Source organism: Aotus nancymaae, unplaced genomic scaffold (genome assembly GCF_030222135.1).
Source record: "Aotus nancymaae isolate 86718 unplaced genomic scaffold, 86718_ANA_hifiasm-v0.15.2.pri h1tg000049l, whole genome shotgun sequence".
NCBI classification, from domain to species: domain Eukaryota; kingdom Metazoa; phylum Chordata; class Mammalia; order Primates; family Aotidae; genus Aotus; species Aotus nancymaae.
The window spans coordinates 13586490-13613883 of NW_026988463.1; the positions used below are offsets into that span (position 1 = coordinate 13586490).

The window sequence follows — 27394 nt, forward strand, 5'->3', positions numbered from 1 at the left end:
CTCCATTATGTGTTTATTCAGATTATATGAATATTACTGAAAGATATATATTTTGTAGATATTGTTGTATATGTGTGTTTTACATAAACAGTGTTTTTTATCAAAAACCTCATTCCGTCTCTTCCTTTGTTCACAAGTGAGCATTAGCCATATTGCTGAATGTGAATCACTCCCATCCCTTGCAACTGCTGCACAGTATTCCGTCATATGCAATCCCCACATTTCACTTACCTGCCGAAATGCAACAGTTAGTTTGGTGGAGGAACTGATCCATCAGAAACCCATCAGAATGGATGGCAGCTACAAAAAACCAACTGTTTCATCGCAAACCAGCAGACTATCAGCCCTATTTGTCATTTCCATAATTATGGGCAATCTAGATGGTCACCAACTCCCCGACCCTGGTAAACAACACTGCAATAAACATCTTTTTTTTTTTTTTTTCTTCAGATAGGGTCTTGCTCTGTCATCCAGGCTGGAGTGCAGAGGTGTGATCATGGCTCACTGCAGCCTCAAATTCCTGGGTGCAAGTGATCCTCCCACCTCAGCCTCCTGCATAGCTGGGACCACAGGCACATGCCACCATGCCCAGCTTATTTGTTTTCTTTTGTAGAGACGCGATATCAGGGTCTTACTATGTTGACCAGGCTGGTTTCAAACTCCCGTCTTCAAGTGATCCTCCCACCTCCACCTCCCAAAGTGTCGGGATTACAAGCATGAGCCACCACAGCTGGCCAATAAACATCTTCATACAGGCCTCCTCTGTACCAGGGAGAAGTTCTCCAGGGCACAAATCCACAAGTAGTATTGCCGTGTTTGGGGATATACCCCCGAGCTGTTAGCTGGCCAGAGCCCTCTGAGCCCACACAAACAGAGGAGGAGGAGGAACTGTTTGCAGGAGACCCACACAGACAGGCTGGGGCCTGTCTGCTGAAATTTACCACACTACAGCAGTGATTCTCAAACAACAGTCTGCCTATCAACGGTGTCAGTGTCCTGGCAGTGTCGCCTGGGAACTTGTTAAGATGCAAATGTTCAGATCCATCCAGCCCTCCTGAGTCAGAAACTCCAGGGCTGGAGTTTACCCAGCAGTCTGCGAGAATCTGGTACACATTCAAATGTAAGACTGTGCTAAGGCCATAGAGGCCCCGAGCATGCATGGGGGAATTCTTGATCATGGGGCAATGGAGTCATGGGGTAAGAACTACAGCTGGTGAGAAGACATCTGGGATGTGAGAGAGAAGTAACACAGGGACTTTATGCAGAATAGAGCACATACGTCTCAGAACAGCCGTGTTGTAAGAAGCCAGCATAGCAAGAGCCCCACGTGAATTAGAGGAAAAGACTGAGTCTACAGAGATGAGAGAATAACAACAGCTCTCATTCTTTCGTTGTTTCCACAAATATTTATCGTCTACTACATGGCACGCACTATATAAGGCCCTGAGGATGCAGCAGTGCCCAAGATGAACGTTACTGCCTTCCTGAAGCTTATATTCTATGAGAGAAGATTTTTTTTTAAATAAACATGTTAGGTAAATAAACAAGGGCTGCAAATCAAATAAATAAGAGTAATGTGATCCAGAGAGCCTGGGGGCACGGTAGCAATTTCCACAACAGCCAACAAGTGGAAACAACCCGAATGGCCTCAGCTGATGAATGGACACACGCGATGTATTACAGCAAAAGGAGTATTCTCCAGCCATACACAGGAATGAAGCACTGGTACCTGCTACGACGTGAATGAATCTCGAAAACATTATTCCCAGTGAAAGAGGCCAGACACAAAAGGCCATACATTGTATGATTCCATTGATATCCAATGTCCAGAATAGGCAAATCCATAAAGATAGAAAGTAGATTTGTGGTTACCAGAGGACACGGGGAGGGGAGACGAAGGTGACTGCTAATGGATACGGATTTTTTTAGGGTGCTAAAAACCTTATTAGAATTAGATAGTGGACTGGGAGTAAGTAGTGATGATAGTTGCACAACTTTGTTAAGTATTAGGTTGGTGCAATAGGAACTGCAACTTTTGCCATTTGACACAATAGCCAAAACCAGCTGGTTGCAGTGGCTGACACCTGTAATCCCAGCACTTTGGGAGGATGAAGCAGGAGGATCACCTGAGGTTGGGATTTTGAGACCAGCCTGACCAATATGGTGAAGCCCCATCTCCACTAAAAATACAATAATTGGCTGGGCGTGGGAGTGGGTACCTGTAGTCTCAGCTACTCAGGAGTCTGAGGCAGGAGAATTGCTTGAATCTGGAAGATGGAGATTGCAGTGAGCCAAAATCACATCACTGCACCCCAGGCTGGGCAACAAGAGCGACACTCAGTCTCAAAAATAAAAATAAAAAAAGTAATGACAAAAACCACAATTACTCTTGCACCAACCTATGTATGAAAAAGCATTGAATCGCAAACTATATTTTCTTAAAGTATACTTTCTAAATATAATAAAAACCACTAAATGTATACTTTTAAGTTACAAATAAACAGAGAAGGGACAGATGCAGTGTAAATCAGGAAACGCCTGTGTGAGGGCGTGACGCTGGAGATGAGCCTTGAACAGTGAGGAGTTGGTCACGTGAAGTGGATGGGAAGAGCATTCCAGGCTGAGAGAACAGAAAGTGCAAAGGCCCTGAGGCGGAAAAGAGCTGAGTTATTTGGAGAATAAACACGAAGGCCAATGACACTGGAACAGGGCAGACGAGGAGGGGCGGGTGACAAGGCGTCAATCAGCATAATCTGTTTCATAGAGCAAGACACAGTCCACGTGAACTCACTAAGCAGTGCAGGGATGGAGAGGAGATGCAGACCTGAACGTCTTTGAAATCAAAGTATGGGCTCCTTCCGACCTCCGTGCAATAAGCAGGGTCTGAAACTCAAAGGGGCTTCAGGGAAAGAAAGTTTTGAGACAAAAGACAGAGGCCTTCCAAAGCTAACTTGCCTTTTTCACTTTTAAACAAGCTCTTCACACTGAGCTTCAGGAGATCACTGAATCCTCTGAAACTGGATGGAAATTCTGTTTGTGCATTTTTCTCAAGCAAGAACCATCATTATCAGATATTCTAAGGAGTCCCCCCTTCTCCCACCCCCCGCAAACAAACTCCAAACTATTCAGGCTTTCAAAAGGATAACGACGTACATAATCAGGTGGGCTACTGCGAACTTGGTCAGTTCTGCCATCTGCAGATCCTCTGGGCTTCTGAGTACCAGCATTTGTGAAATTTCAGCCCAAAAGCCCAAGGATACTTTTCCCCAGGGCAGCCCTTCCTAGAGCATGCGGCAGAGATGAGTCGTCTTGGGGAACTATCATTTCCTGGACAAAGGCTCGCTCACTCCAGGGACTGCATAAACCGATTTGATACGGGGAAAGGAAATATCAGAACCTCTTTGTATGGTTTTACCTGTATTGATGCTGGCGCCCACTCTTGGAAGGTCCACGTAAGATGGCAGGAATCAGGAACCTTGGACCAAGAAAGGTGACCACCAGCAGTACCATCGCTGGGATGTGCTGCCTATATGACAATTATATGTGCCCCTAAAGGGGATGCACAGATCATTTATTAGCTTGGGGTAAAAGTAATGGCAAAAACCGCAATTACTTCTGCACCAACCTAAAACTTTTTACTCAGCTAACCATCACAAAGCAGACATGTGGTTTAAAAATGCCCCATTCTTAACAAAACCACAGCCTCAAGATAGCGCTGATCATGCAAGCACAAGAAAACAATAAACTGGACTCCCCCTACCCCTCTTCAAAAGCTTCTCACAAGGTTTTATGACGATTCATTGAGATCAAAATAAAGTCAGATGAAAATAATGAAAATGCTCAGGAGGAATGGTTAAAATATGTTTTTATTAATGATGAACTTCGCCCTTCAGTGTACATCATACGTTGAGACAGTATAGTATTAAGTCACCACAATTAGCAACAGATTTTCAAAAAATATTTCACCTTCAAGCTTAGTTTGAAATTTGTCCTTATGTATGCTTCATAACGTACCTAATCATTGTTCATGGGTCCACGCACATGCATATACTTAGTAAAACAAATGTGCATATATTGGGTTGCATATAAAAAACATTTTATAGACAGGGATGTGATGAAAATTTTTAATGAATTAGACAGAAAGAACCAGTTATGTGTCCCAAAACACACAAATGTCTATGAATTTGGCATTTGTTTGTGGCACAGTTAGAGTGCTTCTCAGATGTTAAGATGCATCCAGATCACCTGGGGATCTTGTTAAAACACAGATTCTGATTCAATGAGCGGAAGGTGGGGCCTAAGATTCTGCCCAAGCTCCCAGGTGATAAAAACGCTGCTGGTTCACAGGCCACACTCTGAGTGACAAGACCCTAAGGGTACTGTGATGGTTAGTGTCATATGTCAACTTGACTGGGCCATGGGGTGCCCAGATATTTGATCAACCATTATTCTAGGTGTTCTGGGAGGGTGCTCTTAGATTAGATTAACATGAGTAAAACAGATTGCCCTTCTAAGGCAAGTGGGCCTCATCCAATCATCTGAAGGCCTAGAGCAAAACACTGACCTTTCCCCAAAAAAGAGAGAATTCTCCTGCCTGTCAGCCTTCAGACTTGTACAACAACAAAGGCTCTGGAGATTGTGGACTTGCCAATTCCTTCTAAGAAATCTTTGTATATTTGTTCTGTTTCTCTGGAGAATCCTGTCTCTAGCAGGTACCTGAAGAGGCAGATACACTTTTTCTTGATAGTCCTCCACTCAGTTCAGAATTATATTGAAACATGATTGTTTGAAACAATTGTGTTGAAACACAATTATGTGGCCATTTTTGAGGGAGAAAATGACTGAATATTGGCAATTTCACGAGAGTACTGAAAGCTAGTGCTGGTTCAACTTTCTTGTACATTTCCTTTTGTGTTACCTGTCTCCTGATATTTGACTGTTGGCTCTGCAAGGGCAAGGATTGCTTTTGTTCTATTCATGGTTCTCTCGTAGCTCTCGGCACAGTGCAGGGCATAGGTTAGATGTTCAGCGAATACCTATTTATTGAATGAATGAATGAATGAATGAATGAGTGAGTGAATTTGGAGGTACTTTGCTATGCCAGGCAAACCAGGATATCAAATATAGAACTTCTACTTGCCAAGTACTGAACTAGGCACTCAGAATCCAACTATGGAGTAGAAGAGACAATTGTGGTCCCTGCATGTCTTACTGTGAATGATAACGAAAAGGCCAGGGATGGTGGCTCATGCCTGTAATCCCAGTAGTTTGGGAGGCTGTGGATCACTTGAGGTCAAGAGTTCGAGACCAGCCTGGCCAACATGGTGAAACCCCATCTCTAATAAAAATATAAAAATTAGCCCAGCATAGTGGTGGGTGCTTGTAGTCTCAGCTACTTGGCAGGCTGAGGCAGGAGAATCACTTGAACTGCGGAGGCAGAGGTTGCAGTGAGCCAAGATTGCACCATTGTACTCTAGCCTGGACAACAGAGTGAGACTCTGTCTAAAAAAGAAAAAAAGAAAAAAAGGAAGGGATAATGGAAGGAGACAGATAATATAAACTAGTAAACCAGTAAATTAGTTAATTAGTAAGTTCATCTTAGACCATAATGTAAAATGAAGCAAATAATACTGACTGGGTGATGGGCTGGAGTGTGTCAGGCTAGAGTGGGAAGCAACTAAGCCTCGTCAGGGATGGCTTCTCAGAGAAAGTGACATTGGAGCTGGGACCCGGGTGATGAGGAGGGACCAGCCACACAAGGGCCAGCACAACAGTTCCAAGGTGGGAATGAGCTTAGTTTATCTGAGGAACAAGAATAAAATGTGTATCTCTTTTCTTTCCAATTATAATGATAAACATATGACCCCAATATTTCCAAACAGAACTCAGAGTCCCAGTATCTTGCTCAAGAGCCTCCAGGATCCCAATGTCCAATCTATGTGTTGACTTTTAAACCCTTTAATAGAATTCCTGAGCATTTCCTCTTGCACAAGAAGCCATCATTTATTTTTCAAGAATCCAAGGGCAACGGGCATGAGTGGGCTTTCTAGAGTAATGGATACACAAGTGTAGACATTTGTCCAAACTCATCAAAATATACACTTAAAATGTGTGAATCTTATTGGGTCAGTTAGACCTCAATGAAGTTGATTTTTAAAATGCAAAAACTCAATGCCTAAAGAGAAGCCAACATATCCTGCAAAGAAAAATAAATACTTTTCCGTGGCCAACAGTATATGCATGCAAACATGGACTTCTCCAGCCTGGGAAGCTGGTCAAAGCCTTAGGATAACCACAAATGCATAGAAAGATGGGAGACAGGAGAGATACTGGAAGGGAAAAGACAAGAGAAGGAGGTGCATTTATCACTATTTGTTGCTACTTCTTTGCAAGGGATGCCAGTTCTTCTGAAGCATGTTTTAAAAACACACAGGACCCTGCTCTGTAATCTGCCACTTGAATTTCCAATTCTGTTTGAAGGTGGACAAAATAATGACATGTGTTCCCTACTGGCTTCAACTGTAGAAAGCTTCAAACATGTGCTTCTGTCCCCAAGGTCATTTCTCATCAACACCTCCACCATGATGTCTGGGCCTATAGGGGCAGATGTAGAAAACGTTCCTAGTCTTCATCTGATGCTGGCTTCTTGAACTGGCCTCGATGCATGTGCTGTTGTTTGCAGGGCATCACATACTTCTTTGTGATCTGAGGAGACTGGAATTCCTGCAGGTGTGCACTCACACGCAGTGTGGCTTAGCAGTCAAGGATCCGTGCACTTAGACCATCCGGGTTTGAAGTCCGACACTCCACTCACCAGGGGCAGGTTCATCCTCTTGGAAAGAAATCTGTGCCTCCGTAAACAGCAGATTGTCATAGAGCCTACCTCATGAGGGAAGGGTGTGAAATTAAATGAGAATTTACACATAAGCTTATGGCAAAATTGCAAAATCAACAAGGATTCTTCAACACCACTTTGGCCAACACTTTGCAGTGTATTTCATGTAGTCACACATAGACACTCCCTCCTATTCTGCACCTGCCAGCCCCTCCCGCTCAGATTCAAATGCAAGTCCAGAGAGGTTAGGAGACTTGGTCAATGTCACCCAGCTAAATAAATATAACAGAGCAAGGGTCAGTCACCAAGATCCAAACAACAACATAATTCTCTTCAGTAGACAAGATGTAGAATTTTTCAGTAATAAGGATGGTGATAAAAGGGTAATAGTTGCTGAGCAGTAACCATGTGACAGGTCCTGTGTTCATTGTTTTCCAAGCCCTGTCTCAGTGAATCCTCCACCTGCAGACAAGAGCCTGAGACTAAGAGATGTGAAGCAACCTTCCCAAGGTCACACAGCTATTAAGTGGCTGAGCTGGGATTGAAGCTCAGGCCATCTGACTAGAGCCTGGGCTGTTCAGACCAACTCGACTGACTCTCTAGGGGCTGCAGTAAATGTAACAGAGTGACTCTGGTGGAGGTGGTGACTGAGAGGAACCCAAGAGCTTCCTGAAGGAGGCAGTCACCACTCAGTGGCAACCAATAGCTGCTGTGTCAAAATGCAGATCCAATGTCACCAGACCCACTAAGTTCTCATGAGAAACCGGAAATCTGGATTCCTGCATAAAATCTCCCAGTTTTTAAATGCTGGCAACTGGGTCTCACTTGGTTTTAAAACACCATGCATAATAGAGACTAAAGAGATTTCACGGCCAAATACAATAAGCCAGGTCCTGATGTGCAAAACCAAGCTCTAAAAGACATTTTTTGTATGAGTGAGAAATTTTTAAATGACTGGATGTCTGATGATATTATGGGATCTGTGTGCTTTTTCCTGGGTGTGATAATAAAATTGTGCTGTGTAGGAGAATGCCCTTGCTCTCAGGAAAGCCCCATGCTGAGATATTAGGGACTAAGTGTCAGGTCTGCAACTTATTTTCATGTTTCAGCAAAGAAGGAAAGAAGAAAGGGAGGAAGGGGAAAAGGAAAGGAAGAAAAGGAGGAAGGGACGAAGAGAAGAGGGGAAGGAAGGAAGAGAAGGGAAGAAGGAAAGAAGAGAGGGAGGGAAAAAAGGAGGAAGGGCAGAAGGAAGGAAGGAAGGGAGGGAGGGAGAGAGGGAAAACGGAGGAAGAGAGGAAGGAAGGAAGAAAGGCAGGAAAGAAGGAAGGGAGGAGGAAAGGATGGAAAGGAGAGAGGAAAGGAGGATGGAAGGAAGGCAGGCTAGACAGAGGGACAGGAGGAAGGGAGGGAGGAAGGACAGGAGGGAAGAGGGGAGAGAGGGAGAAGGGAAACAAAAAATATGGAGAGAGTGTGTGACCAATAAAGCAACTATGGTAAAATACTAATAACTGTTCAATCTAGATTAGTGGTTCTCAACTAGGGCCAGTTTTGCCCTTAGATGACATTTGGCCATGTCCAGAGACATTTTTCACCGTCATAACTAGGGTGTGGAGTACGTGCTACCAGCATCTAGTGGGCAGAGACCAGAGATGTCGGCAAACACACCGCACTGCAGCCCCGCACAATAAAGGATTCTCCAGTCAATACTGCCAAGGTTGAGAAATCCTCATCTAAATAAAGGATATACTGAAGTTATTTTATGATTTTTCAAGGTTTTTGTGTATGTCTACAATTTTTCACAACACAAAATTGAGGAAAACTTAAAAATAAAAACACCTAAATAGAAATACTTTGCAGATCAAGCAGAATGTGTCTACACGGTTTGGTAACCATAGCTGGTTACCATTCACAGTCATTTATTCTAATCAATAGTGGTTGACTGTGGCTGCTCTTGCAGCTGCTGAATGGGCATTTGTTCAGTTCTTACTAGATCCCGTGCACGCCTCCCCACACCGCTTCCTGGAATTGCTGTCTTTCTCCTTTTCTCGCCCTAATTAGCCCAGAAGGAAGCAGGCCACAGGCCCAGGACTCTGAACCTGCAAACTGGTATCTTGGAGACCTCTGCAGGAAAACCCAAGTTTACTGGCCACCAGGGGCAAAGTTTATAATGGGGGGGCGTGACAACATGGTTGTCTTTCAAGAGAATATACTTTCAGTCCAGGTAAGAACAAACTCCCATTCAGGGTCCCTTGCAGCTCCAGACAAAAATTAAGAGGTTGTGACTGACAGGTTAATTTCACCTGGAAGCTACTTTGCATCATAGCAGCCTCTCTGATGCCAACCTTGGCATGCTGGCACCCACTGGAGCATCCCTTAGCACCACCCAGCAAAAGCTACTAAGTCAATTGCCATAGCTGGGATTCCAGATGATTAACTGCGTAAGCAGTCCAGGACACATTTGGCAGGTACCTGGGGCAGCCCCAATGTCACAGAAATAAGCAACAGAATGCAAATAAGACTGAGCACAGTGGCTCATGCCTGTAATCCCAGCACTTTGGGAGCCAGAGGTGGGTGGACTGCATGAGATCAGGAGTTTGAGACCAGCCTGGCCAACCCCAGGCCAGGTGAAACACTATCTCTACTAAAAATACAAAACAATTAGCCGAGCATGGAGGTGCACACCTGTAGTCCCAGCTACTTTGAAAGCTAAGGCAGGAGAATTGCTTGAACCTGGAAGGAAGACATTGCAATAAGCCGAGATCCTGCCACTGCTCTCCAGCCTATATGACAGAGCAACAATCCGTCTCAAAAAAAAAAAAAAAAATGCAAATAAGAGAGTCACAGTGGCTCCTCTCCTTTCTCCTGGATTAATTTATCCACTCCCCAACCCTAAGAAATAGTCCCAAATCCAAGACTAGTGTTTTCCCAAGTGTGGACCACTTTATCTCAGAGCCATTAGGGGAGGGGGGTTGTTAAATGAAGATTTCTTGGACCCACTCAGAGCCTATTGATTCAGAATCTCTGTGGGTCAAACTCAAGACTCTGCGTTTTAGGACACTGCTCCAGATCCTGATGTTAATTCAATCTGAAAACATCTGCCTCAGACTCAAAACCGGGAGACTGGTAATGCAATTTCCTAACTGTGTGACCTTGGACACAGAATCTTACCTGAGCCATGATTTTCTTGTATGTATATGGCTATTAGAATAGCACCTGTCTCGTGTAAGAACTAAATGAGAGGGCGTTTTACACACACACACACAACCCCCAGCACAGTGCGTGCCTCCACGTACATGGCTCAGCAGGTGTTAGTTCCTTTTCCTTAACAGTGATTGGGGGAACATTAGCATCACCTGAAGAGCTTTTCGAAGTGCAGAGGCAACCAGGCACAATGGTTCACACCTGTAATCCTAGCACTTTGGGAGGCCAAGGTGAGCGAATCACTTGAAGGAATTTGAAACCAGCCTGGCCAACATGTGAACCCCACCTCTACTAAAAATAAAAATAAAATAAAAAATACAGATGCCTAGGTCCCACCTTAGAAGCTGCCAGTAAAAAATCAACAACTCTCTTTTCAGGAGTATGCACTTCCACTCCATCCTGCAATTCTCAAAAATGTATACTGGGACAACCTGTGTTGAGGCTCTGGTACCCCAAGACTGGGTCCTCTGGATTCCGGCTCCAGGCAGACCCTCTCTATACCTGAAGAAGAAAGTAGCTGCAACCCGCTCAGCTGTGGTCATTTTTCCCCCAGCAGAGCTGCACGGGAGCGGGGGGGGGGGGGGGGGGGACGCAGGACCGGGAAGTTGGATCCCTGCTGGGCCCTTAGGTAACCCGCAGACAGCTGTCACCGGAACACCCAGATCAAAGAGGGCTGATCCAGCATCACTTTTTCCCATAGATGCCCAAAGGTTAGCTCTCCTCCCCACCTGCCCACCTCCCGTCAGGTCAACCAACAGGGAGGGCTCCTTTAAGAGCTGATTCGCGAAGACAGGGCTTGGTGGAGATTTCAGCAGTAGTTAACCGAATCTGCAAGGCAGCCTACCTGTCCGGAAGTGAATCTTTCCCTACCAAGGCGACACCCGCTGCCGCAGTCCTGAGACCACTTCTCCCCATATCTTAACACAGACCCCAGGAATTAACAGGGACTGGCCTGGCCGGTGGGGCTGGGGACAGGACACCCCGTGGCTGCGGAAGGTGGGCGAGGCCAGAGCTTTACTCCTTTAGTAGGTCAGGGTTTCTTGAAGCCCCTCGGAGCTCACTTCTGTGCGGCAATTCCCCACCATCCACCCACAGCTCCCTGCTGACCCAAACCGAGAACTTCCTCACCTCTTCCCCCCAAATCTCTTCTCTCTGGAAATAAAGAAAAAATCTCATCGGATACTCTGCGTATAAGTAGAAAATAATTACTAATGAGGTGGTGATGTTCCTTTGCCTATTTTTGGTTGGTCTCTTTGTTCAGATTTTTTTAGGCATCAGACGGAGCGCGCGCACACACGCGCGCGCGCGCGCACACACACACACAGGCCCCCGGCGGAGGGGGCGCGGGAGAAGGGTTGGGTAGAGGGGAGAGGAAAACACAGCGACTTCGTTACCCAGACTCGGACGGAAAGAGGACAGTTAAAGCTGATGCCCCAGCCCTCCAGCTGTTCGCAGGCAGCTAGTCGCTCCTTCCACCCCGCCCGCCTGGACCTCACGCGAATCCCCCCGCCTCTCCCGCGGCCGGGGGTTTAGGGCTTAGTGCTCCTCGTGGCTGCGTCCTCCGCCTCCAAAGTTACGGAGTTTGCGAATCGATTTCGACACTTAAAAAAAAAAAAGAAAGAAAGAAAAAGGCAAACAGCTCTATTAATCCCCCAATGCCTTTTCCCATCTGCTGCGACTAGCCAGTGCTGGGGCTTGCATAATGAACAAGGCAAACCCGAAAGTTGACAAAATCAGGGTGCATGGAAGTAAGAGCGCGGGAGGAGGGGTCTCGGGCCCCCGCAGGCCAAGCCAAGGAGGGCAAGGGGCGCAATCTGCAGCCATGGCTCCGGCCCAGGGCTTGGAGAGACGGAGATCGGAGAAAGGGATGAGGTGGGTAAAGGGGCAGGAGGCAGCTGAGGTCCGAAATCCGCGGACCACGAAGCTCTGAGAAAGCCAGGCGGCCGCTCCAAGCAAAGCTTTTGTTCTCGCCCTCCCCTCACTCCACCTCCCTCGCCTCCTTTTCGCGAGTCGTACGAGTTGCAGGCGGCACTCACTCTGATCCTCCCTCCTTCACACACACGCGCGCGCGGGCTCACACACGCCCCCCTTCCCTTTCGGGCTCGCCTGCCCCTGTTTACCAAGAAGCTAGCACCTGGAATCCAAGGGGTGCCATGGACCCCCTCCCCAAAACCCAAGACTTCAGGGCCACGGGCTCCCAGACTGTGTGTCTCAAGTCCGCCTCAATCACCAGCCGGAGAAGGCGGCCAGAGGACGAGGGGGGCAGAGTCCTACACACACACACACTCACGCACACGCTCATACCCACACCTGTGCTGAGCCCAGAGCCCCTTCTCAGCGCTTCAAGCTGAAGTTGGCTTCCCGGCGACTTCCCCCAGCGGAGAGGCTGATATGCAGGGAGCGGGGACCTGGGGGAGCGCCATTGCCTAGGGGAAGGTAGGGAGGAGAGAGCTGGGAGAGCGAAACCCGGAGGGGAGGGCGAAGGGGAGGCAGCCCACCTGGACATGTGCTCCCTTTGGGGCCGGTGTGCTTTCTCCAGCCCCAGCTTGGTGAAGATGCCCACGAGCACCATGACGGCCACCACCCCGCAGATGATGTAGACAATCAGGTTGGTCTTGTCCTTGGTGGGGTCGTGCAAGGGGTCGTCCTTGCGGGCGGGGGGCTTGCCGGTGTTGAGCCAGAGCGGCGTGTCGTAGTTGGTGCAGGTGCTTTGGTTCAGTCGCCGCTTCTTAAATGTGCAGCAGAACCGGAAGCCACAAGTCCCGCAGCAGAAGATGAAGTCGCCCGAGCTGCAGTTGAATGGCGGGTCCCACTGGCCCATGACATCGAAGTAACCCCGGCAGAAGTCCGGTGTGGGCGCCCGGGTCGGGGGCGCGTCCGATGCCTCGGCGCCCTCGCTGGCCTCTCCTGAGGCTGCCCCGGAGCGGTTGCCCCCCGCCAGCAGCAACACGCCGCCCAGTTGCGCCAGCTGCCCGTGCCCCGCTCGCTCCTGCGCCCGGCACACGCGGGCGCATAGCTCGGTGAGGAAGCAGCCGAGGAGCAGCCGGAGGACGCGGCGCATCGTGTCTCCCAGCCCGGGCTCGGCCGCTCGGCTGCCGCTGGAGCCGCTGCGGCCGCCTCTCGAGGCGCGGCCGAAGCTGCCGAGGCTGCTGCCGGGGACTGCGAGCCGCCGCGGGCCGCACATGCAGGGAGCGGCGCGGGGCGCTCGGTGGTCGGCGGCCACTGCGCTCGGCTCAGCCCGCGTTCGCCTCCAGCGCGCCGCGCGCCGAGGGGCCGGCCGGGGAGGAGCGCGCCCGGCCGGGCGGGGGGAGGATGAGCGGGGGCAAGCGCGAGGTGCAGGTCCGGCCGGCCACCGGGGGAGGCGGAGGCGGAGAGCGGGAGAGAATCGGGCTGGCAGCTCCTATCCTTGGTGGGGGCCCCGGACTGGCCGCCCCAAGCCCGCTTGCAGTATCCCTCTCACCTCTCCAGCTCGCCAAGTGCGCTGGTGAGAGCGAAGCGACACTTGTGGAATGAAGGGAGGGCAGGAGGAAAGGGGGAGGGGGAGGAGGGCGGGCAGAGGAGGCGCGGGTGGCGGGGGGCGGGCGCGAGCTCTAGAGGGGCGGGGGCGCGGGGAGAGGTGACTTGAGCGGGAGCTAGCTGGGGGGCGTGCAGAGCTGAGCCAGGCAAGCGGGCGGGGAGGAGCGAGCTCGGCAGCCACCGAGGCTGGAGGAGCCGCTCGGATTTCCCGGCAGGTGGAGAACCGCGGCGGGACCTCCCGCGCCCTCTCCGGGTGGGAGGCGCGGCTCAGACCTGTCCAGAGCTGCAGAGGCGGCTCAACTCGTGGCTTTTTCACGGGTGCGTGTGCAGGAGCGGCGGCCGAAATCTGCCCATGAGGGAAAGGATGACTCCGAGAGGATGGGGACAGACTAGATGGCTTTCACTCCAAAACAGAGTGGGTGCAGTCTGATCAGGATCGCCCCTCCCAGGCGTGCGGGGCCGTCTCGCCCTTCCCAGCTGCGCCCTCCAGCCTTGCGCGTAACCCTCGTGGCTCAACTCCCTGGGGCGAGGCAAGGACCCAGGCTGAGCTGGGAAGGACAGGTGGCAAGCCCCTGGGCCGGGGGTAAGCACCCACCGGGGAGAGGGGTTTGGAATGAACTAATCGAAGAAGGTCGGGAGTAGGAGGGTACAGCAAAACAAGGCCGAGGCTATGGCGTGTCCTGGGAGGTCTCTCCTTGGAAGTCCCCGAGCCCCTCGGACCTGCCGCTTTCTGTCCCTCTTCGCCCCCGCAGCGTTCTCTGCGCTCCACAGGAGGGCACACCGCGGCGCCGCCTCTGCGCTCCCGGATCTGGCGCAGCGCAAGGCCTGGGCACCCAGCCTCAGCCACCCTCCCGGACCTGGAGCCCGCGCATCGGTCTCCGGAGCTGGTTGTCCCCTGTCCCCACGAATCCCCCCGGAAATCCTCACCGGGGGCTGCGGAGCTCTGCCTTCCTTCCTCAGCTTCCAGCCTCCTGTCTCCTGTATGTTTCCAAATCTGCCCTCTCTCTCCTACCGATTTCCAGCTCCCCGTAGGCCCTCTCTCATTTCTCCCACCTCTTTCTCTCCTCTGCTTGAATTTGACTCCAGTAGCCCCAAAACAGGATTTGCACTAAAGCTGCTACACCAAATTTAGATCTTCCCACGCCCCGGCGTTTTGTTTTTTAATTGCATTAACTAAGTATACACTTTGAAGGCTGCTTGGCGATTTGCAAGGAGATAATGTTTCCACAACCCTCCTCTCCACTTGGCTGCAGTCAAGGGCTTCTCAGGGCATCTTCAGAAAACGAAAAGTTGGACCACATGTAAAATGGTTTACCAGGGTCCCCTGAATTGAGAACACGTGGGAGGATTTATTGTGACTCTGTTGCAAGTTTTCTCCAAATGAAAGGAATTTTGGCTAATCGCCCCTTCCCTTTTAAAAAAATTGACCTTTTGATGTTTCAAAAAAGATTTGCAAACACACAGCAGGACACTGACATGCTGCTCTGGCTCAACCCAGGAGTATTATATTCCAAACCCACCTGGGGAAGGTATGAACATGTTTAATCCAGACCCACCAGATTCATTATAATAGGATCCCCAAAATAGGACAATATGGAAAGTCTGTCTGTCATGACTGGCAACCCACGCCCACCACCACCTTGTGAGTCCTACAAACACAAGCACTGGTGTGTGAGAGCTAATGAGAGCTGACATTTATTCAGTGCCTGCAACATACCCACTAAGCTTGCTTTTTCTAAAAGCAGCTCCTCAAGGAAGCTTAGAACAGTGCCCAGCATATAGCAGACAGTCTGGAAATGTTTGCTGAACCATCGAGTGACTGGTCTGTAACTCTCTTTCCCTTAGGGAATAGTACCAGGCCCACACAACAGGGAGAGATGAGCCCCAAAGCAATTAAACCAGTTGCCCAAGTAGCTCCAGGAAATGAGTGCCAGAACTGGCATTTGACCCATGAAATTTGAGTCCAGAAACTGCCCTCCAGCTACAACATAAAATAGGCGTCCAAACTCTGTCTACCTCCTATAATGTGTGTGTTTTCGTCTGTCTACCTGCACTGAGATGTAAACTGTGTAATGGAGAGGGTCTTGACTCCCATAACATATCCCCCAGCACCCAGAACCCAGGCATACCGGTCCACAGCTGTGCCCTCCAGCCCTTCAGGCAACTCCAGGGATGTGAGCCTTTTGGGTTCCATGCAGAGCTGGAGGGCACAGCCCTGGGGTACAGTGCTAGGCATGGTAAACACTCAAAAATATGCACGGGCTGTATTAATTAATTAGAATATTTTATGCAAGACTCTGTCATAAACCAAAAGAGGAAAGGAACACTTAGGGCACGGGTGATGGAGTTTCTTCTGTCATTATGTATATAAAGGGTGAGAGTTTTTTATATATTGAATCAGAAATGGAAAGGGACCCTGCAGCAGGCTTCCCATGGTCCAGGAAGCTGTGGCTCAGAGGTTAAGACCTTTGTGGGAGATTACATGGCCAGCCATGGTCCCACCAGGGCTGGATTTAGATGCCTGACTCCTAACCCAGGGCCTCCACTCTTTGCCCATCTCCACCTCAGCAGGCATCAGGACAGAGTTTAACCAGGGACAGGGGAGAACAGTAGGTCACAGACATCTTTCTGCAAGGGTTGGGAGTTTTAAGGAAGTGTTAATTTGATTTTAAAAATAATTCAGAAAAAAGAGACAAAATCTGGACAGAAAAGTCCATTTCAGAATCTGCTTCCAACCTCTGTAAAATATTGCGTGTCACCTGGACATTTGACTCCGGTCCTCAGAGGAGACTCACTGTGGCTGCTGCTCCTCGCTTTAATTAACAGAGACTGCCCCCTGTTTGTGTCGAGAAGAGTGCAAAGCTTGCGCTCGGGAAAGAAGCAGAGAGCCACCCTGTGTGGCTTATGTGCCAATGATTCTAAACCGTAAACCTCCTATCCCCCCATGAGCTGTCCCCAAACCAGATTCCCTTCCTGCTGTCTCTCCTGTCTGCTGTAGCGGCCGCCACTCCCTGGAATATTGCCCCAGCCTGTTTCCCAAGCCTTTGAAAAATATTAAAAAGAGAGAAGAATCCTCTGGGTTCATTTTACTCTGCAAAGAAAAATGTCAATTTCCTCCTAGCACATCAAGTCAGTAAATACAGTTACTACCATGGGTGGCTACTTATTGGGAACATGTGAGTGAGAAAGCATTTCTTTCAGGGACTCTGAGGGGTAGGGGTTATAAATGACCTAATTGGAACACCTTGCAGACTCACGGAAGATTAAAAATCATCATCAATGTCCTCCCCACCATGACCCAAATGAATTCATGCAAATGAACTGATATTAAAATGCAGCTCTTAATGAAAGTACTTTCTATGAAAGAGAGGATGACATTATTATTTACAACACAGGCACTTTTCATATCTAAAGAAGAATCTCATTTGCTCTTGCCTTAATTATGTCAGACTGCAGTACACACAGCCACAAGAATGCAGTTGTACTCCCTAACAATTAGAGAAGGGAACCAAGTATGAATAACAAAGGATGTTAGCTTACCAGGACATTGCAACCGCTGTCCTTAAGCAACTCAACAAATTGCATTGTATGTGCTCTGGTCCTCACCGGAATGAGTGGTTTGTTAATTGCTCTCATCAGGTGGCTTTTAGGGTTTCAAAGAGGTTTTTAAGCAACTGTTAGCCTTCAGGAGAAAAAAAAACATGAAACAGAAGCGAAATGTAGCTAGCACTTTGCCAGTTTCAAGCAACAAGCTGATTTGATGTATTTTATTCTCTCCTGAAGAGATGAGGGAATCCTTGTAGAAGTGAACTAGGTCTGGGCCGGGTGGGCGGGGTTGCTCACACCTGTAATCCCAGCTCTTTGGGAGGCCTCCGTGGGCGGATCATGAGGTCAGAAGTTCAAAAGTAGCCTGGCCAATCTGGTGAAACCCCGTCTCTACTAAAAATACAACAGTTAGCCGGGCGTGGTGGTGCACGCCTGTAGTCCCAGCTGCTCTGGAGGCTGAGGCAGAAGAATCGCTTGAACCGAGAAGTGGAGGTTGCAGTGAGCCAGGATCACGCCACTGCACTCCAGCCTGGGCGACAGAGTGAGACTCCATCTCAAAAAAAAAAAAAAATGTAGTTCTGAAGTATGGTTCCCCGGGTCTGGTGGTGGTAGGTAAGTGATTTTTGCTGGCACCCCAGCAAAGATCTTTGTTATTTTAATAGTTTTACAGGTATTTCAATGTGTATTAGAAAATAATGCATCAAACGTGGGCTGACTGGCATAAAAGTTTAAGGCGTATAGTTAACTATTTTAAGTATATCAAAGTAAAGTCAATTTCAGAAAAAGACATTATAGTATTTACAAATAAAGAAAACAATGTGAAGTGTCTGGTACTAAAAGCTGAAGCTTAGGAAGCACAGGCGTTGGTCTTTCCTCCATCCAGAGTTTCTCAGTCTCAGGACTGTAGACATTTTGGACTGGCTAATTCTGGGTTGGGAGTGGTGGGTGGTGAAGCGCTACTCCCTGGAAAATTGCCCCAGCCTGTTGAAAAATATTCCTAAGCCTTTGAAAAATATTAAAAGGAGAGAAGAATCATCTGGGTTCATTTTGCTCTGCAAAGAAAAAAGTTGATTCCCTCTGAACACGTCAAGTTGGTAAATACAGTCTCTCCCATAGGTAGGTGTTTATTGGGAACATGCCCCTGTATGAAACATGCGAGTGAGAAAGTCTTGTGCCGTCTTGTTCATTGTAGGACGTTTAACAGCGTCTGTGGACTCTACCCACTAGATGCCAGAAGCACCCCCTGGTTGTGACAACCAAAAATGTTGATGGACATTGCCAAATGTTTCCTCAGGGGCAACATTGATTGAAACCCACTGAGTCATGGCTGTGTTTAATTTCTGTCTGTTTCTCATAGGATATCTATGAATTCGAATAACTCAATCTCTCCAAGGCTTAGTTTTCTCATCTGGAAAATGGGAATATGAAAGGTGCCTGTACCCAGGAATGTCACAGATGGTTGATACTTTGTATAAAGTGTGTGGCCAGTAAATAGAACCTCAGCAGTGCTTAATAAATGGTCACTCTTACTATAGTAAATCTGAAGGATGACAAGATGCCAGGCAATGCATTGATGTCTAGGAAGATGGATGACTGAGACAAGGGTTTTGCTCTCCATGGTCTCAAAATCTTTAGGGGAAGATGAACTATAGAGGCAGGGAAGGCTTTATGGGCACAAAACCTGTGCAGTCCCACAGTTCTCCGTGCTCTAAAGGGCCCCGTGCTTGGTTCAATGCTCTGCCCTGAGCACCACCAGTATTGTAGCTGGTCTGGTAAACAGGTGATGCACTTCCAGCAGAAATAGGGGTTAAGGTTACAGGAACTCAGAAGAGGATGTTTAGCTCCACTTACACATTTGAGAAGTCGTAAATACATGTAAGCATTTTCAGAAGCAGCAGGAAGAATTTTGGTAAACACTCTTCAAAAGCGGTTCTTAAGCTGGGCGCAGTGCCTCACGCCTATAATCCCAGCACTTTGAAAGGCTGAGGCTGGAGGGTCACCTGAGGTCAGGAGCTCGAGACCATCCTGGCCAACATGGTGAAACCCCATCTCTACTAAAAATTCAAAAATTAGCCAGGTGTGGTGGCGGGCACCTGTAATTTCAGCTAGTTGGGAGGCTGAAGCAGGAGAATTGCTTGAACTTGGATGGCAGAGGTTGCAGTGAGCTGAGATTTAAAAAAAAAAAAAACAGTTCTCAAATACTAGAACAATACCAATATGAGTTGAAGGTTTCTATGGTTCATAGAAAATCGAGAAAAAACAAGGCTAAAATTTGTTAAGTAAACACCTTTTAAATTTGTTGGACATTGTATTAGTGTCACAATTTACTTTCTGAAATAATGTTGGAGTTAGTAAATGTTCGTTTTGTGTTTATGAGGGATCTGTGTGTGGTATTAAAAAAAAATTCTTACCAGGGAAAAATTAGCAAACCTATTAATTGGGGTTAAATGACACCAATTTTTGGTCATTTTATTAAAGGTGAAATTCAAGTCTGTGACCACTAATTTAAGAGCTTCACAGTAGCTTTTGTTTACAAATAAAGTAGTAAGTTGAAGCAGTTATCTAAATAATTTAATCCCTTCCAACTGTGCTATGAAACCAAAATAGGTTTTGGGATCATGCATTTTCCAGCTAACTACATTTATTAAAATAACTTAGTGTATCCCCAGGAATCAATGGAGACTAGATGAAAACCCCACCGTTGTTGACTCCCCAGTCTTTCCGCTCAAATGCCTATAAATACAGAATGCATCAGTTAGTTCTTACCATGTAGCAAATCACCCCAAAGCTTACTGGCTCACAACAACCATTTTTATTTAATTAACAGTTCTGTGGGCTGGCAGCTAAGGTTGGTCTCAGCTGGGTGATCCTGATCTTGGATGGGCTCACTCATGCATTTGCTGTTATAGCAGGTCAGCTGTGTCCTGGTTCACCTGAAACAGACTTCAGCTAGAACAGCTCTTCTCCACTCCATGAGGTCTCACCCTCCCTCAGGCTAGCCCAACCTTTTTGCACAGTGGCTTGGCAGGTCCTAAGAAAGCAGGAAGAAAGACACAAGTCCCATTGAGACTTGATGTCAGAACACACACCCCATCACTTCTGCTACATTTTATTTGCCAAATCAAGCCATACAGCCAATCCAGATTCAAGGGGTAGAGAAATAGACTTCTCTTTGTAGAGTCACAAAGTTATACTAAAAATTGGGGCATGCATACATGTGATGTGTGAATGACTGCAAACTATTTTTTATATCAGTTTACCATACAGCTTAAATCTCATTACTACTGTGGGAAGTAAAAAATTTCCTCTTCAAAGTTTCCTTTCTTGTTAAAGAATAAGTTTGCTAATAACTCTTTGTTAAGCCCTATTCTATCAAGCTGTTAAACATGCCATCCTTACAGGCACATAGTATATTTTATGTCCTTGTACTTTAATCGAAATATCTTTGCTAAACGTGCTCACACAAGCATGTCCCAGCTCGCAGCCTATGCCCCTTACCTGTTTAAAACAATTTTAAATTATTAGCCAATCGGGTTTTAGTTTAGATTGTGAGGTCTCGCTCCAAACAATGGAGATCAGACACAGCAGTAGATGACCCAAATGTGTAAGGGATAAATTAGTCTGCTTTTCCTTTGTTCATTGTACTCTCGTGGCAAGATGGCTAGCAAGGGTACCCTTCCTGCAGTGCAGGAAGTAAAAGTTGCTTTGCTGAGAGATCCTTTGTCTCAGTGCTGATTTTTCTCTGCGGCACTGAGCATCTGTTTCCAACATTACCAACCACAGTGAAATGAAAGTCTCCGTATCACCAAGGCTGCCCAACCAACAATATTCTGAGGATTGATGAGTATACAACCAGCCTTTGCCTCAAGAGACAACATGTAATAGATGCTATGATTGGAAGATAGCATCTTATTGGAATCAGGGGAGAGTTTAATACATTTAATACAACCTGGGGGTCAGGAAGGTAGCGTGGTGTGCTAGATAATAGTCTCCTCCCCAACATATCCAGGCCCTAATCCCTAGAACCTGAAACCTATTACCTGGCAAAAGGGACTTTGCAGATTCAGAAGCTGGTACACATGAATTCTGCTGCAACCAAACAATGAATAGCTGTATAGACCTGAATATACTGTGTTCTCACCTACATATTCAGAACAACCCTTGCATATTCAAAAGTTTGGCATACCAATATGCAGACACACGTCAAAGCCAGTAAACTGGGAGGTCTTTGACCTCACTCTGCATCTCAACTTCCACATCCCAACAGTTGCTGAGTTCTGCCAATTCTCCCTCCTAAGTAAATATCAAATCCTTCCTTTCCTTTCATCTCCATTGTCGCTGCTTTAGCTCAGGCCCTTATCACTTCCCACAATGACAATTACAAGTCCAGTCCATCTAGTCTCACTCCAGCCACTCCTACCCACTTGTCTCATCCCAAATCCAACTCCCTCTCCTTCACTTAACAAGCCTTTATTGGATGTTCACTTTGTGCCAAACACTTATGTTTGGGGCTGGGGTCATCAATAAATAAGATAGAGCTTACAATCAGATAAAGAAAACAAATTGATTAGTCAGGATAGGTAATCTGCTGTGTTAAAGAAGCCCAAAATCTCAATGCCTTGACACAATAAATGATGACTTAGAAATCCAGCATCATTCTGAAATCCTTTACTTCTAGCCATGTGGATGGAGGAGAGAAAGGATCAGGTGGGACACTATCTGGCCTAGCCTGGAAATGTCATATATCATTCCCACCATATTCCATCAGTTGAACTCAGTTACATGAGCCAAATTTAAGAGCAAAGGCAGCTGGAACATGTAGTTTTATTGTGTTTTTTTTGGTTTGGGGGTTTTGTTTGAGACAGAGTCTTGCCCTATAGCCCAGACAGAAGTGCAGTGGCATGATCTCGGCTTACTGCAACCTCCGCCTCTTGGGTTCAAGCCATTCTCCTGCCTCAGCCTCCCAAATAACTGTGATTACAGGTGCATACCACCACGCCAAGCCAATTTTTGTGTTTTTAGTAGAGACAGGGTTTCACCGTATTGGCCAGGCTGGTCTCAAACTCCTGAGCTCGTGATCCGCCCACCTCGGCCTCCCAAAGTACTGGGATTACAGGCATGAGCCACTGCGCCCGGTTGGCCTATAGTTTCCTTGTGTGCTCAGAGAAGGACAGAATTGGCGCGTCTGTAACCAGCCCTTGCCTTGAGACAATCGTAAGACATGTAATAGATGCTATGATCGGAGGATGGCATTCTGTTGGAACCAGCGGGAGAGTTTAATACGTGTAATACAACCTGGACATCAGGAACGTAGTGGTGGGCTGGAGCAGCATATTGGTCCCCCAAGATATTCAGGTTCTAATCCCTGGAACTTGGAACCTGAAACCTATTACCTAGTAAAAGCAACTTTGCAGACATGATTACTCTAAAGATCTGGAGATGAGAAAAATATCCTGGATCATCCAAGTTGGCCCTAAATGTAATCACAAATGTTCTTATCAAAAGGAGATTGAAGGCAGGCACAGTGGCTCACACCTACAATCCCATCACTGCGGGAGGCCAAGGCAAGGGGATCACCTGAGGTCAGGAGTTCAAGACCAGCCTAGCCAACATGGTGAAACCCTGCCTCTACTAAAAATACAAAAATTAGCCGCGTGTGGTGGTGTGTGCCTGTAATCCCAGCTACTCAGCTGAGGCAGGAGAATTGCTTGAACCCAGGGGACAGAGGTTGCAGTGAGATGAGATCGCATCACTGCACTGCAGCCTGGGTGACAGAGTGAGACTGTGTCTCAAAAAAAAAAAAAGATTGGGGAAGATTTGACTTGACTACAGAACAGGAAAAGGAAAGGTGATGATACGAGCAGATTGGAATGATGTTTCTTGAAGAGGGAGGACGGGTCCACAAGTCACAAAAGCTGGAAAAGGACATGAAAGGCTAAAACACAGGTTAAGGAATAGATGCTCCCTTGGAGTCTCCAGAAGGAATCGGCCAGCTCTGCTGACACTTTGCTTTTAATCCCTTAAGCCTCAGTTGGGACTTCTAATCTCCTGCATTGTAAGGGAATAAATTTTGCTTGTTTTAAGATACTTTTGTGGTAACTTGCTACAAAAGAAAGAGAAAGTTAGTATAGCAAGTGATGCTTAAACTAAGTTACGAATAAGGATGGCTGTTAATGAGCTAGGTAGAACTCTGAGTTAGAAGGGTGGAGAGGAGATGAAGGTTAAGGCTGAGAGGTAGCCAAGGTCCAGATAAATAGAGTTTTGTAGCAGATTTCAATTTTAACCTTAGGGCACAGGAGTAGCACTGAAGCAGATGTGACCTGACGAAGATTTGCTTTTTTTTTTTTTTGAGACGGAGTCTCACTCTGTCGCCCAGGCTAGAATGCAGTGGCATGATCTCGGCTCAGTACAACCTCTGCCTCCCAGGTTCAAGCGATTCTCCTTCCTCAGCCTTCCAAGTAGCTGGGACAACAGGTGTGTGACACCACGCCCAGCTAATTTTTGTGCTTTTAGTAGAGACGGCGTTTCACCATGTAGGCTAAGCTGGTCTCGAACTCCTGACCTCAGGTGATCCGCCTGCCTCGGCCTCCCAAAGTGCTGAGATTACAGGTGTGAGCACCGTGCCCAGCCTTGTTTCTGTCTTTCCTGATTCCATGAATTAGCTTGGTGGAGAAGATAGAAGAGGGGGCAGGGATGTATCCAAACATACACAAAGACATATTTAGAAGAGTGCTTTTCAAATTGATTTTTATCTTTAAAGTTCTGGGGTACATGTGCAGGATGTGCAGGTTTGTTACATAGGTAAATGTGCGCCATGGTGGTTTGCTCCACCTATCAACCCATCAACTAGGTATTAAGCCCAGCATGAATTAGCTATTTTTCCTAATGTTCTTCCTCCCCCAGCCCCACCCCCGAAAGGCCCCAGTGTGTGTTGCTACCCTCCCTGTGTCCATGTGTTCTCATTGTCCAGCTCCCTCTTATAAGTGAGAACGTGCGGTGTCTGGCTTTCTGTTCCTGAGTTAGTTTGCTGATAATGGCTTGCAGCTTCATCCATGTTTCTGCAAAGGACACGATCTCATTGCTTTTTATGACTGCATAGTATTCCATGGTGTGTAGGAACCACATTTTCTTTATCCAGTCTGTCATTGATGGGCATGAAGAGTGCTCTTTAAGGCATTGTTTGGAATAGCAGAGGACTGAAGGCAACCTAAATGTCCATCAGTGAGAACTTGGCTAGACAAATTATGGTGTTTTCATATCATGGAATAATGGAATACTATACAGCGGTTAAAAAAGGAGTTTTTAAAAATCTGAAATTCAATTTAGGTATGACTGCCCCTGATCCCCAGGATGTTACATATATAGTAGATATGATCTTCAAGATATAGTTAAAAATGTAAAAATACACACACACACACACACACACACGCACACGTTTTTAGACCTCACAGAATATCTTCATAAAGATATGCTAGAAGCGGTGGTAGCCTCTAAGGATAGGAACTGGAGTGGGAGGGAGAAATACTTTTCCCTGTATACTTTTATATACTGCTTTTATTTAAAGCGTCTGTATGCTTTAAATGATTTAAGGAAAGAAACTGATTAAAGAGTTTTTAAAAGGTAAGACAAAGAGAAGAAGGAATGGATGAAGGGTAGATGAAAAGAAAAAAGCAAGTTTCAATTCGCATGGATTAATAAAGAGCAACAACCTGAGTTCCATTCCAAGCTCCGCCTTTGACAGATCCTTGACTTTGACCCTGACGCAAGAAAACCCTTTTCTTTCTTTCTTTTTTTTTTTTTTTTTGAGACAGAGTCTGGCTGTGTCGTGCAAGCTGGAATGTAGTGCCGCAATCTCAGCTCACTGCAGCCTCTACCTCCCAGGCTGAAGCAATCCTCTCGCCTCAGCCTCCCAAGTAGCTGGGACCACAGGCACTCATCACTGTACCTGGCTAATTATTTGTATTTTTGGTAGGGACAGGTTTTCACTATGTTGCCCAAGCTGGTCTCGAAACCCAAGGCTCAAGCAATCCTCCTGCTTTGGCCTCTTAATGTGCCAGAATTACAGATGTGAGCCACCACTGCCCGACTCTGATTTTTTTCATCTGGAAAACAGGTCAAAGGTCGGTCCCGGTGGCTCACACCTGTAACCTGAGCACTTGGGGAGGTCTAGGCGGGTGGATCATTTGAGGTCAGGAGTTCAAAACCAGCCTGGCCAATATGGTGAAACCCCATCTCTACTAAAAGCACAAAAATTAGCCAGGCATGGTGGCAGGTGCCTATAGTCCTAGCTACTTGAAAGGCTGAGGCAGGAGTATCACTTGAACCTAGGAGGTAGAGGTTGCAGTGAACCAAAATTGTGCCACTGCACTCCAGCATGGGTGACAGAGCAAGACTCCAACTTAAAAAAAAAAAACAGAAAAGAAAACAGCTCAGCAGAATTAAATGATCTTTAAGGTCCCATCTCCAAAGTGATCTACAATATTCACTGACAGAGCTAACTGCTTGGGCAGAACTTTCTTTCAAATTAAAGCAGCAATTGTCCTGGCTTCTCACAGCAGCATATGCTGTTACTATCATAATATGAAATGACTTTTCTTTTATTAGCATTGCCTTTGGAATCTGGTGCCTTACAGGACATAAAATGAATCATAAATATTTACAAATCTTGTACAACAGAGATGATTTTTTTAATGAGACATAGTTGAGTGCCTGACCCAGCTCTTGATCTCCTCTCTGAGAAAAGTCTTTGCCCTCCCCTCACCCAGCTCTCACCTCCTGTAGCCCCCATGACCAGAAGTGACAAATACCTGACCCAGAAGGAGCCAACTGATCATAATGCTGCCCAACAGCCAATTAGATTCCGCTCAGGTGGAACTGCTGTTTGATCCAGCAATCTCACTACTGAATATCTACCCAGAGGATGAGAAGTCATTATACGAAAAAGATACTTACACGCGCATGTTTATAGCAGCACAATTCGCAATTGCAAAAATATGAAAGCAGCCCAAATGCCAATCAATCAAGTACCAGATAAAGAAACTGTGGCATATAAACAACACACACTGGGAACCATCAAGGGAGGGCAGCAGGGTTAGGGGTGAGGAGAGCATTAAGGAGAATAGCTAAGGCATGCCAGGCTTAATACCTAGGTGATGGGTTGATGGGTTGAAGTGTGTGCACCATGGCACACATTTACCTATGTAACAAACCTGCACATCCCAGGCTCAAGTAATCCTCTCTTAAGCCTGGGATAAATCTCTCTTTTATTTTAAGTTCTGTACCTCAGAACTTAAAATAAAACAAAAAAGAAACTGGTATATATACATTATATATATATTATATATTACATATATATTATATATACATATTTGAGATGGAATACTACTCAGCCACAAAGAGGAATGAGTTAATGGCATTCACAGCAATCTGGATGGGACTGGAGACCATTATTCTAAGCAAAGTAACTCAGCAATGGAAAACCAAACATCATATGATGTTATTCATAAGTGGAAACTAAGCTATGAGGATGCAAAGGCATAAGAATGACACAATGGAGTTTGGGGACTCAGAGGGAAAGCATGGGAAGGGGGCGAGGGATAAAAGACTACAAATTGACCAGGCCTGGTGGTTCATGCTTGTAATCCAGGACTTTGGGAGGCCAAGGTGGGCGGATCACCTGAGGTCAGGAGTTCGAGACCAGCCTGCCCAACATGGTGAAACCCTGTCTCTACTAAAAATACAAAAATCAGCTGGGCGTGGTGGCGGGCACCTGTAATCCCAGCTACTTGGGAGGCTGAGGAAGGAGAATTGCTTGAGCCCGGGAGGCGGAGGTTGCAGTGAGCCAAGATCGTGCCATTGCACTCCAGCCTGGGTGACAGAGGGAGACTCTGTCCCCCCAACCAAATAGAAGACTACAAATTGGGTTTACTGTATACTGCTCAGGTGATGGGTACACCAAAATCTCACAAATCACCACTAAAGTGAGATTTGGTTACTCAGGTAACCAAATACGACCTATTCCCCAAAAAGCTATGGAAGTAAAAAATTAAAAATAAATTTAAAAGATGCTTTTCAGTAACTTGAACTAGGAAATGCTGAGTCTGAGGGAGCGTAGAGGTGAAGAATCAATTTATATTAATATTAGGAACCAGAATGAAAGGCACATGTGAGCAGAGATTGTAGTATCCTTGGGTGACTGCTATATGCCCAGTGCCTGCCACTATTGCTGACACATAATAGGTGCACAATAAATATTAGCTGATATAAAAAATAATCATGAAAGAAGGTCCATGGGCC

At 46.8% G+C, this 27394-nt stretch overlaps 1 protein-coding gene across 2 annotated transcripts in view; it reads right to left on the reverse strand.

Moving 5' to 3' along the window:
* Positions 1 to 13097, reverse strand: part of SHISA9 (shisa family member 9) — a 346948-nt gene extending 333851 nt beyond the window's left edge. Inside the window, exons 1-2 of one of the 2 annotated variants that reach the window (XM_012453216.2) lie at positions 12535 to 13097; positions 5511 to 6879 (exon numbers count right to left, since the gene is read on the reverse strand). In XM_012453216.2, the coding sequence (XP_012308639.1) occupies positions 6777 to 6879; positions 12535 to 13097 (666 nt within the window). In that variant the 3' untranslated portion in view covers positions 5511 to 6776. Of the gene's footprint in view, positions 1 to 5510; positions 6880 to 12534 lie in introns of those variants that run through there. The other variant, XM_012453215.3, reaches the window with a different exon arrangement.
* Positions 13098 to 27394: the final 14297 nt, after the last annotated feature.